Source organism: Zonotrichia albicollis, chromosome 28 (assembly GCF_047830755.1).
Source record: "Zonotrichia albicollis isolate bZonAlb1 chromosome 28, bZonAlb1.hap1, whole genome shotgun sequence".
In the NCBI taxonomy this organism is placed as follows: domain Eukaryota; kingdom Metazoa; phylum Chordata; class Aves; order Passeriformes; family Passerellidae; genus Zonotrichia; species Zonotrichia albicollis.
Genome location: NC_133846.1, coordinates 5903038 through 5917394, shown reverse-complemented (window position 1 = coordinate 5917394; position 14357 = coordinate 5903038). Strand labels below are relative to the sequence as shown.

Here is a 14357-nt window from a genome sequence, read left to right as displayed (position 1 = left end):
CTTTTTTGCATGGGTTGATGAGCCACTGGTGGCCTCTGACGTGCTGGGGCTGTCACTCAGCAGGACTCTGGCCCTGCCAGTGCTGTGTCCCTACCTTTGCAGTGCTTCCCATCCCCGGTGTAGCCGGACTTGCAGATGCACTTGTAGGACTTGGGGGTGTTCTGGCAGATGGCATCGATGTGGCAGCTGTCAGTGCCCTCCACGCACTCGTCAACATCTGCAAGAGAACACGTGAGGGAGCAAAGGGGAGAGCCCAGGACCTCCATCCGTGTCCCCACGGGAGCCACCACCCCAGGTGATGGATCCCAGCAGCCTCTGGCTCCCCAAGCAGCCCTGAGGATGGGCTCTGGACATGGTGAATCACTGGGTCCCCTCCCAAACAGCACAACCTGTGTCTCCTCTCGGACACGTCACCCTGAGACTCCCTGGCCCTTTCATGTGCCTGATGATAGGAAATGCTGCTCCAGCACTCCCAGTCCAGGCTGGAGCCAGCCCAGGCAGAGGTAAAAGTCTCTGTCTCCAATTAGCTGTTTCCTGAGCCGACCAGGCACCCAAATAATCGTCATCACTTTCTATTCTTAGGCGCCAAGGAATGTGCACGAATTAGCAGGGCCCACACTAAATAAACCTGGGAGCCAGGAGTGAGAAGCAGGAGGGAGAACTGGGAAAAACATCAAGGCTTCTGTGGGGACATGGACAAAATTTGCATCGTCCCCATCCCCCTTTTCCCCTCAACCCCCTCTCTGGGATGCAGTGCTGTGGTACCCAGGACATCACATCCAGAGCTCCATGTGCTGGCAATGGCCTCAGGCAGCAATGCCCAAGGGTTTGCTGTGACAGGAGGCCGTGGGAGTGGAGGTTTTAATGGTGTTTGGGAAATGGAGAAGCCTCAAGCACAAGGAGTGGAGTTTTGTGAGCAAAAGGCTGTTCAGCTGGCTCTCAGTGCCCTGGCAGTCAGGGAGATGTGGTGCCCTGAAGCGGGCACATCCCCTCCGTGGCTGCCAATGCCTGCAGATCAGGTGCGGAGGGTCACATGGGGCTGAGCATCACCCACAGCCCCACAGGTATGGGCAGGGCTCCCAGAGCAGCCCAGGCTCCAGCTCCACGTGGGGAGCACCAGCTCTGCTCCTGCGAGGATTTTCCTCCACCTCTAGGAAGCTTCTCACTGGGGAAGGGGGACCTGAGAGTCCCTGACTCTGGGAGATGAGATGTGACTGACTCTGGAGATGTGACTGACTCTGGGGATGTGACTGACTCTGGGGATGTGACTGACTCTGGAGATGAGATGTGACTGACTCTGGGGATGTGACTCACCCGGCCGGCCGGGAGGAGCGGAGCTTTGTCTCCGCATCGGGGAGGCGGCACGTGCCTGCGCATTGTATAAATATTTACAGCCCGCATTCATATTTGTTATTTGACATTAGCCATGGCCCGCGGCCACCACGGCCTCCCTTGGGCCATTAATCACCGGCTGGAGGCTGACCCACCACGGTGGGGACGATGCAGGGATTGCACGGGGACCAGAGCCCTTGCTCCAGGCTGGCACCTACAGCAGCCATGGCACTGGGCATGGTGCCACTGTGCCAGCACCCAGCATCAACCCCTGCCTGTGCCAGGGCACCCAAGGACCACTTGTCCCTTTGGGGGCTGTTCAGCATCCCAGTGACTTCGCCTCAGGCTCCTGCATCCCTCCCTGGGCTCCCAGAGGGGCATTGGGAGGTTTGGCACTGGAGCAGGGCGATGTGGGCATGGGAACTCAGCAGCAGCAAAGCTGATGCTGACCCAAAGGCTTCCTGAGTCTGCAGATCCTGGTTCTGGCCCTGCATGGTTGGGAGCTCCCCTTCAGGTGTTCCCCCAAAGTTATAAATCAATTGTGATGCTTCGAGTCATGGTGCCAGGGTGAGTTGTCGGGTCTGGCACCCCGGGCACCCAGCCTGGCACACCCTGGGTGGGAACCAGCACCCAAACAGTTCAGACCATCCATCAAACCCCATCTCCTTTCCCTAAAAACACTCAGAACATGAAGCATCCACCAGGCATAAATCACATCATTGAAACTTTCCCAGCCTTTTGCCAGGAATCTCACTTTTGGGGGAATTTTATTTCCTATTTATTTTTCCTTCTGCACTCTCAAACTCAAGACCACGGACAACAGGCATGAGGCACTGAATGCACCTCTGGCCCTCTCCCACTCACACATGTAGAGCATCCTTTTTTTCCTATCTTTTTTCTTATTCTGTAACTTCAAAAGTTGTCTAACTTTGGAAAGATTACACAGTAGCAAAAGTACAAAAGAAAACATTATCAGTTTTCCACTGTAATTTTTCCAAAGCTAGAGTCATTCTGAAAGGTTACAGGATTCTAAAAAAAAAAAGAAAAAAAAGAAAAAGCCAAAAAAGTGTGTTTGTGGGAAGAGTGAATAAATACCCTCCCGGGCACTCCAGGAGCCATCCCGGGATTGGCAAAGATCCCAATTTTAGAAAGCTGAAATTTTGGCTGTTCAGTATCCTTCAGAAATGATGTAGTGAATTAAAGTAAAACCTCCTGAAAAACGCAGTTTTTAGCATTTTTGTCAGCACAAGCAGCATTTTCCCATGAAAGGGAAGGTTTTCTCTCAGGCCAGCCCGTTTTTCCTGCAGGAGAATTCTCTGCATCCAAAAAGCTGCCTGTGGCCTCACTGGTGCAGGTGCTCTGAGTTGCTGCCACCATGTGAGAGGGTTCATCTCCAAGACAAGTGAAGATTAAAAAAAAAAAAAATTAAATAATAAATCCTTACTGATGCTCCTATTTGCTCTCAGCAGCTCCTCCCCGGGGTGTGCCCTGCTTGTCCCCCTGCTCCAGAGCAGCTGCTCCATTCAAAGTCCCAAACCCAGGTGGGTTTTTTGGAGAGTTTGCCAAACCTGTACCTCTACAGCTCCTCCATTTCTCCCTTCCACAAACAACCAAAATTTTGGCATGATTTTCACCCTAAAGCATCTGAAACGAGCCCAAAGCGGGCACTGCAGATGGACACACCATGCCCCAAACGCCCGGCACGGGGAATTCTGCACGCGGGCAGGAATTTGGTTGGGATGGAGATGCTGAGTGTGGCCGGGAATCACAGCCCCACCTCGCTGGGGCCGGGCAGGGCTCCTCGGAGGGCACAGCATCCCTGGCACTGCCCGCCCGGGCTGCGCCAAGGGCAGGAGGTTGCGGCGCTCGCCCCGCGCCTCGGGCCGTGTTTTTTATTCCGTTGTGGGTGGGATTTTCCAGCGCTGGCTGTTGGGCCCCGTTCCGCTCCAGCTGCAGCTTTATTCTCCATTTCAAAGGCAGCGCAGGCAGACGGTTTCAACGCCACTGCCATTTCGGGCGTGCCAAAAGCGGGGGGACCGCCACCTCCCCGGGACCCCCGAGGGCTCTGACCCAGGGGAGGCACGGCAGAGCCCCCTGTGCCCTGCACAGCTCGTACATTTTAGAGCCTGGATTGAGGCTCTTTCCTCACTTCCTTATTTTGTTTAAAAAAAATAATAATAATAAAAGATGGTTTTAGCCCTAGGCTAAAAAGTCCTAATAAATTTGAGGAGGGGGGTGAGACAGGACAGCAAAAATTGGCCTGAAAAATCCTAAACAAACAAACCCACCATCCTTTTCCCCCTCTCCTACAAGTGCTTCAGCTTTTTCTACAAATTAATTTTATTCTTTGTTTTTATATAGGCATATATATTAACAGCCTGTCTGTATGGGGATGTGTGTGTAGCTGTTGGCAGACATGCGGAGTTTCCACTCGGCCTTAATGCCAAATTAAAGCTTTATAACTTCAGTAGCTCCTTTTACCAGGGTATTAATAACCACCTCAGACACTGTGGTGCAGTTTATTAATCATTTGTTCGTCCAGGGAGCCTGCAGGGGTGACTCGTGCTGCACCACAGGCTCAGGGCACGGCCACGGGCAGTGGCAGCCCCTGGGAGGGGATTTGGGCCAGGAGAGGGGAGCAGGATGCTCTGCAGGGCAGCTTTCTGTAAACTGGCTAAAGAAGTGTCACCTGCGCTCAGAGATGCTGGCTCGGGTGCTGGGTGATGCCCTGCTGCCAGGACGGGGTGCCAGTGGGCACTGGGCAGGTAGCTGTGCTCAGGATGCTCAGAGGGGGTGTCTGCATCTCACCGTGCAGTGGAGACCCCCAGACCAGCCCTGTACCTTGCATATCCACCCAGCTTTCCCAAAAGCAGGTGGGGCACAGGAGGTGCAGCCCCAGCACTCGGCCCTGTGCAATGATGGAGTACAGGAGGAGGAACCACAAGTCAGAGAGAGGACCTGGGGCCATTCCCAGCCTGGGACCCTCCTGTTCAATGCCCAGACCCTGCCCTATAACCCCCACCATGGGTTGTGCTTCCCCAAAGCTGTTAATGACGCAGAAAAGGGCTTTTTTATCCCACTCACTTATGTTTCCCACTCCCTTGAGGGCAGGGTCCTGAGCTGTCCATCCTCTGCAGCAGCCCAGGTCATCCTGATGGATTCCCCACCATTCCCTGGGTAGGAAATGCTCCATCCACCTCCTTGTGCCAGCCCTGGTCACTTCAGCCCAATTCCATCAAACCCCACAGAGGGTTTGGTGCCCCACACCAGCAGCCTGCTCATCTCCCCATGGAATTGTCACTGCTGTTGTTGTTCCTTTGGCTTATTGGACTGACCCGGCCTTGCCTTAAGAAATGTGTTTGTTTTTTGCTCCGGGAGCAACAATCTCAAGATCTCCAGCGGGGACACAGCCTCTCCAAAACACAGCCAGGCATCCTCCAGGGCTGCCAGACAGAGCAAACTTTATCTGCCATCCCGGGCTTCTCCTAAAGCCTCTCAGGGCACTTAGAATTTTGAAAGTGAAGGCTAAGGTCAATCATGCATATTATTTTCCTAAAGTACTCTGGTGTGGCTGTCTGCAAAGGAAAAAAAGAATCTATATAAAAATAAAAGATAAGAACCCCCAAACTCCTGAGCAGTTTGGAGAGAGCAATACATCGGCACTGGAAGACTCAAGGTGTCTGAATATTTATACTCCAGTTGGCAGTTACAAAAAAACTCTTCTTCCCTCCTTCCTACCCACCCCCTCCCCTTTTTTAATCTCAGTACAGGCATGTTAGACGTCCTCAGTCAAAGATCTCCTTTGAACTGTGCATGTGAAATGTTTACAGTTTTACATTTCATATTTCAGCGGGGTGGAGGGGACAGGCACAACAGTCACACACTGTGAATGCTGGAGAGGTAGGAAGGCAGAGGCCAAGGGGGAGGAGGTTTGCCTGCAATGGGAGGGGAACCAAACAGCATCTCCACGCTGCAACTGGAAAATTTTAAGACTCCTTGAAAAAAATACAGAAAAATAATCGGTGGTGGTGTGTAGGGTTTGCAGGTGCATTGCAGCGCAGCAGCCCCTCATGTGGGACAGGGGCCAGGAGGGCTGGAGTCAACCATCAACCACCCAGGGCCCAGTGGGCTGGGCTGAGGCTGCCATCCCAGCCAGGACTCTGAACTGGGCTGCTGGAATGCCAACGGGGTGCTGGGATCCCCAGGGAGACGCTGCCTCTCCCTGCTGGCCCCACGGCGCAGCATCAACTGAGGGGATGTGCAGTCAGCTGCAGGCAAAGTGGTAAATGCTGGGATGTGCTCCCAGAGATGAGGGAATTGGCACTGCCCGAGGAGGGCACAGAGCTGCCAGTCCCTGGGAGCATGTCCGTCTGTCCTGCCAGCATGCAGGGAGGGACGGAGGCGGGCAGGCAGCAGGTAAGGGCACTGCTCCACTGAGAGCAGGAGCTCAGGACAAAGCCTCCTGTCTGGAAGGCTGAGATGGACTGACAGACAAGAGCCTGGGACTGGCAGTGACATTATCTCCCCGAAACCAGAGGAGTGCTGGGCACAGCAACACGTGGGCAGCCTGGCCTGTGGAGCACAGATGTGAGTGTGCGTCAGGAGCCTCCCTATGGTTATTTAGATTTATGTTGCCAGCTCTCCTCTTGAAAGCTTCCCTAGCCCTAAGCTGACTCCAGAGCCAGCCAGGTCCACTGGCAGACACCCTGCAGGCCCAGCAGCCAGCTCTCTAAATCCTTCCTTCCCCACAGACTAAACTTTGTGGGGTAATTCAGTACAAGGAACGAGTCAGCGAGCCCAACCCATGACACAATGTTATCCCACCAAGAAAAGAGAGACGGGAGAGGAGCCCTTCCCAGCCCGTGACAGTCACCTGGCAAGGGTGGCTGTCCCTCAAAAGGACAAAGGTTTCGGGGTGATGTGTGCCCCATCCTTGGGGTGTCACCTGCTACGCACACCTGATGCTTTTGAGAAATATCCTGCTACCACATGTCCCAGACACACAGAGCAGCTTCAAAGAGCTCAGTGACAGTCAGAAAACGCAGGAGACAGCAGGATCTGAGGGAAGGCACACGTTGTACCTGCCATCAGTGATGCCCATGAGTTCAGCCTCACCCAAAAGGGACCACCAGCACCAGAGTCCTCGCAGCCCCGCACACACCAACCTCAGCTCCCCCTGCCCAGCCCACGGAACCCCCAAAGTGCAGCCCCAGGATCAATTCCCCAGCAGAGCCCCCCTGGAGGAGCCAGCACTGTCCCAGGCAATGAACCCAGCTCAGCACTGAGCTCACCTCTCTCCACCCCCACTCCACCCCTCTCCTTCCCTGAAGGGATCTGTCAAGTCTCTGCACGATGGAATTTCACTTTGCTATTTTAATGCAATTCTGGCTCGGGCTTAAATGGAACTGGAAACCAAAAGGCCTTAATAAATAAATATTATGATAAGAAATGAAAGCAATGCATACACTCAAGATAATTTGAGGGGGGATAAAAACCTAAGCATTCCTTTCTGTGCCTAAATCATAAAGCTTTATGTGAAGCTGGACGCCTTCTCACCAAACCTTTGCCCTGGAAAAATCTCTCCTGCTTGCCCAGGCTGCCCTCCGGAGAAGTCGCCCATTGTTTTAGAAACACTTTGAGCCAGATAAGACAATAGCCTTGAAATTCCTTCTAACTTTGTCGGTGACAGGGCTGGGGCGACCATGCGCGTGGCTGGAATCCTCCTACAAGAGATCTTTCATTATAGCCTGCGCTCCGAGATTTCATTCACACGCTGCTCAATCTCACCGTCCGCACAAACGCTGCAGCTGCCACAGCCACAGAAACCTCGCACGCCGTGCAAAGAAAAAGAGAAAAAAAACCCGGCAGATTGTCCAGATAGTGGTGAATGAAGGAGAAAACCCCCTTTGAGGCAGCCAACGGGACCATGTATAGGGCTGTGTGTGCTCCGCGCGCTCCCGCGCGTCTATAGAAAAAATCCGAGCTAAATATAGAGGTGCTATAGAAAAGGGAAGGTATAGATAGACCATACATAAAGCTCCGTGTGTACGTCTGGGAAGGGGAGGCTCTGCCTCAGTACGGGAGCTGGGAAACAGAAAAGCCCGAAGTTGATAAGGATGGGACATACCTCTCCTTCCACGAGATAGGGAAAGAGCTCCCTTCATTTTCAGGCTTAGCTGTGCTCAGCTACCTGAACTTTCCTGCTGCCCAGCATCTGAGGTTCCCCCGTGCCCCATGTGCAGTCCCCGAGCACAGATGCAGCCTCCGGGCTCTGCCATCCCTGCCCTCCAGCCCAGCCCACCCTGCTGCCCCATCTCCCAGACACAAAACCAGCAGAGCCCCCCAAGCCTCTCCAAACAGCCGCATTTCGCCTGTGATGGATGCAGACTTGTTCGCCCACCCTAATTTTCTGCCCCTGCACCCCCTGCCTTGAGATAAAGAGTCCAAACCCAAAGAACTAAAGTCTAAGGAACGCAACTCATTAAAGAGTTCACAAACCCAAGCCCAGTTCCAAGGCAGTAGGCAAGAATATCTGCAAGCGACATTTAAAATCCCCTCCACTGTTTGTTGTTGCTGCTGCTGCCTTCTCCAGGCTGCACTCAAACCCCAGCTCTAACGAGGAGATCCGGCTGCCCAATCCACACATCAAACAGCAAACCTTCGAGCAGGGAAGATTTTCTCTTACCTTGACTGGCTTTATTCGCCAGCGTGCTTCCAGAGTGGAGGAGAAAGAAAAGGATGGAAAATCCAGCAATCTGCAAAGCTCCCATGGCAATCCCAGTCTGCAGGGAGGAGCGGGGGCAAGAAGGGGGATTTCTAGTGCTTTAAAGGAAACAAGGGGCTGAGCATGCGAAGGGAAATCAAAGGGAGGAAGGGGCTCTCTCCTTGCCGTGTGTGAGACAGAGGGAGGGAAGGGAGCTGAACTGATGGAAAAAGCTGCTCTGGGTTCAGTTTGGGGCTCTTGGTGCTGCTGAAGAGGAGAGAGCGAGGGAGGGAGACCCAGGGCAGTTGGAGGAAAGTGGACTCTATCGCCCTCTCTCTGGCGGCTGCTCTGATCCCTTCTCCTCCTTTTTTTTTTTTTTTCCCCTTAAATAATCCCAGCCAATTCCAGTTTTGCAAGAGCAGCAGCAGCAGCAGCAGCAGGAGCAGCAGTGCTGGAGGGGGGAAGCAGGCGCCTTGCCCTGGTGCTGGGGACCTGGGAAAGGGGAGTGGAAAGGAGAGCCCCATCCAAGCAACGCCCTTTTTCTCTCTCCCAGCCTTTCTTTCTTTCTTTCTATTTGGCTTTGGTTACTCCTTCACGGCTCCCCCCCTCGCACCCCCAAGGCTGGGCTTTGCCTGCAGGAATTTACAGTCTGCGCTGGAGGAGAAGGGCCAGTAGCCATGGAGACTGCTTCCCTGGGAGCAGGGAGGTCAGGCGGAGACCATGGGCGATCAATGCATCAATGCAAAGCCCCCCGCAACCCCCAGACCCAGCCCGCACCTCGCAGCCCCTCGGCCAGCCCAGGGCTTGGCGTGGTGGCAAGGGGAGGGGGGCCAGGGGGAGGCGTCTGCCGTGGGAAAAGGCAAGGGGTGGGAAAGAAAAGGACAAGGGGGAAAAAAAAATTAGATATAATAAAAAACCCGGAGAGTTTGCAGATGGCACGACCCGGCTGGGCTTGGTAGCTTTTGGAGAGTCTCGGGGTGCTGGGCAGGGGGAAACAGGGCCAGAGAGCAGCTCTGCTGGCTGCCCTGAGAGGTGGGAGGAGGACTGGGAATAAGGGTGGAGGGGGAAGAAAAAGACCTTTCTGAAATGTTCAGGGATTTTTTGTTTGCTTGCAGGACATTCCACAGCCCGGCCCCCGGAGCAGGGGCACCCCAGGGAGGAGGGGGACCCTGCCCCATCCTGTGACCATCCTGGTGCTGGGAGCTGCTGGCACCATCTCCCTTCTGGGTGTTCCTGCTCCCTGAGCCAGGAGAGGCACTGCCAGCCAGGAAACTGCAGCGGGAGATGGAGGCTGGAGCCAGGAGCGGGATGGGGAGGAAGGTGTGCAGTGATGCCACCTGTCCAGGGACAGGGCTCTGACAGCCCCAGTGGTCATTGTGCCCATGGGCCCCCTGCCCGCCCACTGTGCTGCCCCTACACCCTCCCCGACCCCCTTTTGTCCCAATATCCCCTAAAGATACGACAAAGGGGGCTGGAGGCAGTGGGAAATGTCCAGCTAAGCCAAGCACCCACAGCACAGAGGAGGGACTGCAGCTGGACAGGAGGATGCTGAGGGTCCCTGGGTCTTTCCCTACAAAGTCACTCCCTCCCTGGGCTGCCCTCATGGCACAGGGACCTTCCCTTGGGGATGGGGTTTGCAGGAGCACACCAGTAACCCGAACCCATCCCTGGCACAGCCAGGCTCCACGGCAGCTGGTAAGGGGCAGAGGTGCACAAATGATCCTTAAAGCTGTAAAAAAATGTTGTACATAAAAATATGAATGTGGAGGTGTTGTCCTTAGGATGTGCTGGGAGAGGACCATGCCCCACCAGTGGGTATGTGCCATCCCACTGGGCACTGCTGCTGGGGGAAGCCAGCTCCAGTCTGTGCCAGCAGTTCCTGGGTACAAGAGCTCCTCCCCTGAGGTGTGGAATGGGACAAGGCTCTGGGCATCTTCACATCCTGATCTGAAGGCATCACCAGTGGGGTGCCACCACCCTCCTGTGAGTATCACATCAGCAGCTGTGGCACTGCTTTTCTTTCTGGGCTGGAATTTGCTGCAGAAACACAAGTTCCTTATGGCAGAGACTCCTAAGAGCAGAGTTAAAATGGAAACTCTGCTCTGGGTTACGCTGGCAGATCTCTGTGCCCGGCCTCTGCACCTCGCACCCCATCCTGTGATCCTTTATCATCATAACCAGAGGAAAACTAAACAGCCCTCCTTGTTTCCCCTCTAACCTATCTTCTAAATCTGGAGACCGATCTCACGGCACGAGGGACAAGACCTTCAGCAATGTTGATTTATAACTGAGCTTCTAAATTGCAGGTTTACGCATTAGTATAAACACCCATAAACCAGCCTTAAATACACAGGGCCGTGTGTAATTAAAACGCCAAAACACCGAGGAGCCACGTGAGAGCATGGGGGAAATGAACCAACTCCTCAAACTCCTCACTCGTGCCCAGACTGCCTCGCTGGGGACACAACTCTGGCCAAGCACTCCCAGTTAAACCAGTGCCTTGCTGGCAGGGGGGTCATGGCACAGGAGCCAAGGGGCTGACCCTCATGTCTCGCTCTTCCAACGGGGTTATGAAGCACCGCAGCGAAGCAGTGGGGTTGGAGTGAACTGCTGATGTCCAGGAATTCCCAAAAAAACTATTAAATCTTCCCAAAGCATTGCTGAGTCCAGCAATTGATGCTGCCCGGCAGAGTGGCCAAAGGGGCAGAGGTGGTGCCAGGGCTGTGCGTGCTTTGGTGCCCCTCCAAGCACAGGGGAAAGCCGGGCAGATGGGGATTCCTGACATCACCCAGGGAGGGCCACGAGTCGCACTGACATCACCTGCAGGGCAGCCCAGCGCTTTGGCCCGCAGGGCTGGCACGGATCCGTGCCCAGGAGCTGATTCCAAACCCTTCACAGGCATCGCCAGCCCGAGCCCTGTGTGTGTGTGTGTGTGTGTGTGTGTGGTGGGGAAGGAGGTGGCAGCACTCTCCTCCCCGCTGCCTCCACTCCCCGTTGTGCACTTCTGGGCAAAATCCATTTGCTTTGGCTTCATGTAGGGCCAGAAGATTCGGCCCATTGTGCTGCGGCGCTGAAGAGCCGGCAAGGAATTGTCAGCCATGCTGAAACGGTTACATGGGGAGTCATGAAAATTTACTGCACCACTCTCCGGTCCCTCGCCAAGAAATAAAAGCAAAAGATCACAACAGGCATTTTTTTAATTTGAAGCAAAATTAAAAAAAGAACGGATCTGCGCTCAGAAAACAACAACCACATCCACAGATCAAAGCAGCTGTTCTCCTCTCATTCGGGGTTTTAAGAGGTTTCTGCAGCTACAGAGATGTTTACACAGGGAGAGAGATACATACATTGTGCTGTCTTGATGCTGCCTCTCCCCCCTTCATCTGGCAAAACATTCCCTGGGAGGCGATATGAGGTCATTCCTAGCCCCTGCCTTGTTTTCCTCAAGCTGCAAGGCTGCGGGGCAAGAGGCAATTCAGTTCCCATTAGCGCGCACACACATTTGCGCTTGGAACCCTCCCATGTACATTTTGCCTGGGGGGAGCTCGGGATGGACGGGGAACCCGCTTGTTCCCAGAGGGAATCCCAGCAGCCCAACTGGATGGACAGGGAACCCGCTTGTTCCCAGAGGGAATCCCAGCAGCCCAGCTGCCCTGAGGGCCAGCGGCTTTGGCCAAGTCCCTGGGAAGGGACACGGAGCCGGCAGCTGGGCTGGCATCTTCTGCAGACCAGCATCTTCTGCAGAGCAGCCGTAATGGTTCTGTGGCTTCCACCGCTTTTACGACGAGAGGGGCTGACCGGCTCTGGGGAGCACTAATGGGCTGTAAAAGGCTCCTTCCCCTCTGCCTCCTTGGCTCCAGCCCAATTCCAGCGGCACTGAGCCCCTCTCCGGTGCCTGCGCAGGGACGGGGCCGTGGGAACGCGCCGGGGCAGCTCTGCGGGCACCTCCTGGCATCGGCACCTCGCTCCTGCTGCTCCGTGGGCAGCGCCCGCTCTGGCACGCAGAGGGGCTCTGGCTGTGAGCCAGCCTGCACTGTCTGTGCAACCCTCCGAGGGGATCCTCCCCACCTCTAGCACGGATTTAATGCCTTGTGCTAGGAACGAGCCGCATCTTCAGCTGCGTGTGCTCGTGTGACGCCGAGCCAAAGCAGCTTCTGAGGCTGCACAAGAAGCTGCTGAGAAGCAAAAGTCCCCGAGGCCCTCAGGGCTTGCAGAAGCAGCTATTGAACCAGGCAGGGATGCTGCAGGCAGAAGAGTGAACCAGATTTCCCTCCTGTCCATGAGAATCAGAATGCTGCCAGTCCAGGGCAGGATCCCCTCATCTCTGCTGGACCCAGCAGTTGGGGGGATGGATGCTGGCACTGCATCCCCACCCTGAACGCTGGAAGGTGCTGGCTCGAGAAAACAGCAGCCCAGACATTTCAATGCCCCAGCGAGGGCTGTGGTCTACAACTTGGAACAGAATAGACTATTTTTAAAAGCCGAGAGGAAAACACAGCATTCCCAGTAACACGCCAACAGCCCAGGCTCACGCGGCTCAGCCGGTCCCCAGCACTCGTCCCTCATTTCCCCAGCCTACAGCTTGATCCAGATGCCTCCAAGGTGGGTAAAAAAGCACCAGGTCTCTCTAAATGACTGCCTGGCACCCTGTGACACCTTTTTTCCAGAGTCATGGGGCTTCCCAAAACGCTGCCTGCAAAAAGCCTTGTTTGTAATTCCCCGTTTGCAGCAGGAGAAGGTGACACACGCTGAGGTGAAGTGACTTACCCCGGCGTCACCGGCAAGGCCGATGGCAACGCCAGGAATAGCCCCGTTCCCAGTTAACCACTAACCACACTTATCCCAGAATAAGGGTCCCTTTTTCCAGCTGAATTTATAACAGCTTTCCAAGTGACATAAGGGCTTACAGAAATAGGCAGGCTTTTATTCCAGAATAATTACTGGGAGATCGGACTGGAGCGTGTATAATTACACTGCCGGTGAGTCGGACCCTGTGCCACTGGAACACAGCTTTTATCTCATCCTACTTTTCCACGAGCACATGTACGTCAGCTGGGAGATCGTCAGGATGTGGGTGGAGAAGGAAGGGGCTTTGGGAAGAAAGGAAAGTGATGTATCACTCCCCACAGCTCTGTTAATCACATTTCCCACAGAAGATGATAAAAGGTCTTTGGCTACTGAAGTCAAAAGGAGTCTTTGGGGGTGTGCTGGGTCACACCCCAGATGGACTCCGCAACTCTCAGTGCATCTGCTTTGAGTCAGACACAGCTTTGGAGCAGGTGGGGTTTGTAAAATACATTTTATGTCCCACACTGGTAAAATCAAGCTCAGAGTCCAGGTCGAGGCCCGAACACATTTCTGACAAAAGCTGTGGGAGCACATCGTAGGAAAACATCCTTTGAAAGTAACCCCATCATTTATCAGGTGCTGATGTGTCTGTGCATTGGCAAGAACGGTGACTCAAAGAACGGGGCTGTGGTGGGCTGGGGGGCTCTGGGGGGCTGCTCTGCTGTGACAAGGCAGGGGTTAACTGTGACACCACGGGAACTCCAGGACCCAGACACACATGTTTAAAAGTAGCACTTCTCTCCTTAAAATAGTTTATGGATCTTACTTGGGGATAAATCCAACACCCTGGAGCAGAAGGAGACCTATTAATTCCTGAGTTTTTTCACGCCGTAGTAAAGCAGCGGTTTTATTTGCCCGCCTTGCGTAAGATGTCAGTCATTTTCCCACTTGCATTTCCATCTACAATTTAACAAGGCAGCAGTTTATTTCCAGAAGCCCCGGCCAGACCCCAGCCAACTGCGTCAATATTTTGTTGCTTACACAAATGCCACCATTAAAGTCAATACTGCGTTCCGGGGGAGGCTTTTTTCCCTTTCTTTTTTGTTAGATGATGCATGCAGAGCTCTGGAAATGTGGGAGGGTGAGAGCAGCCTCTCTGAGCCTGTACCTGGTGCAGAGGCCCGGGCACTGCTCAGGGCACTGACCTGACCAAAGGCATTTGCTAATTAATTCATTCTTCCAAGAGACTTAACTGCCTCTTGCCTTTGGAAACCAAGGCAAAACCCGAGCCAAATGTCAGAAAACTTAGAGAGACCCTTATTGAGTGCAGAACACTCCAGAGGAGGGAGCTGCCTGGTGCCAGCTGTGGAGCCAACGGGGGCAGGCGTCCAACCCAAACCGGCCCCTTTGCAATCCTGCACGGCCCCGGTGCCACTTTTGGGATGGGGAGAGAGGCAGAGCTGGGCTGTGCCAGAGGCTGCCCGCCTTCCTCAGCCTCCTGCTTTGGGGTGTCCTCCTGCTTTGGGGTGTCTTT

General features: G+C 54.4%; 1 protein-coding gene across 2 annotated transcripts in view; it reads right to left on the bottom strand.

The window, feature by feature from the left end:
* Positions 1 to 8763, bottom strand: part of SCUBE3 (signal peptide, CUB domain and EGF like domain containing 3) — a 29166-nt gene extending 20403 nt beyond the window's left edge. For both annotated transcript variants that reach the window (XM_014271149.3, XM_074527950.1), the window contains exons 1-2: positions 8018 to 8763; positions 95 to 217 (exon numbers count right to left, since the gene is read on the bottom strand). In XM_014271149.3, the coding sequence (XP_014126624.1) occupies positions 95 to 217; positions 8018 to 8102 (208 nt within the window). In that variant the 5' untranslated portion in view covers positions 8103 to 8763. The remainder of the gene's footprint in view (positions 1 to 94; positions 218 to 8017) is intronic.
* Positions 8764 to 14357: the final 5594 nt, after the last annotated feature.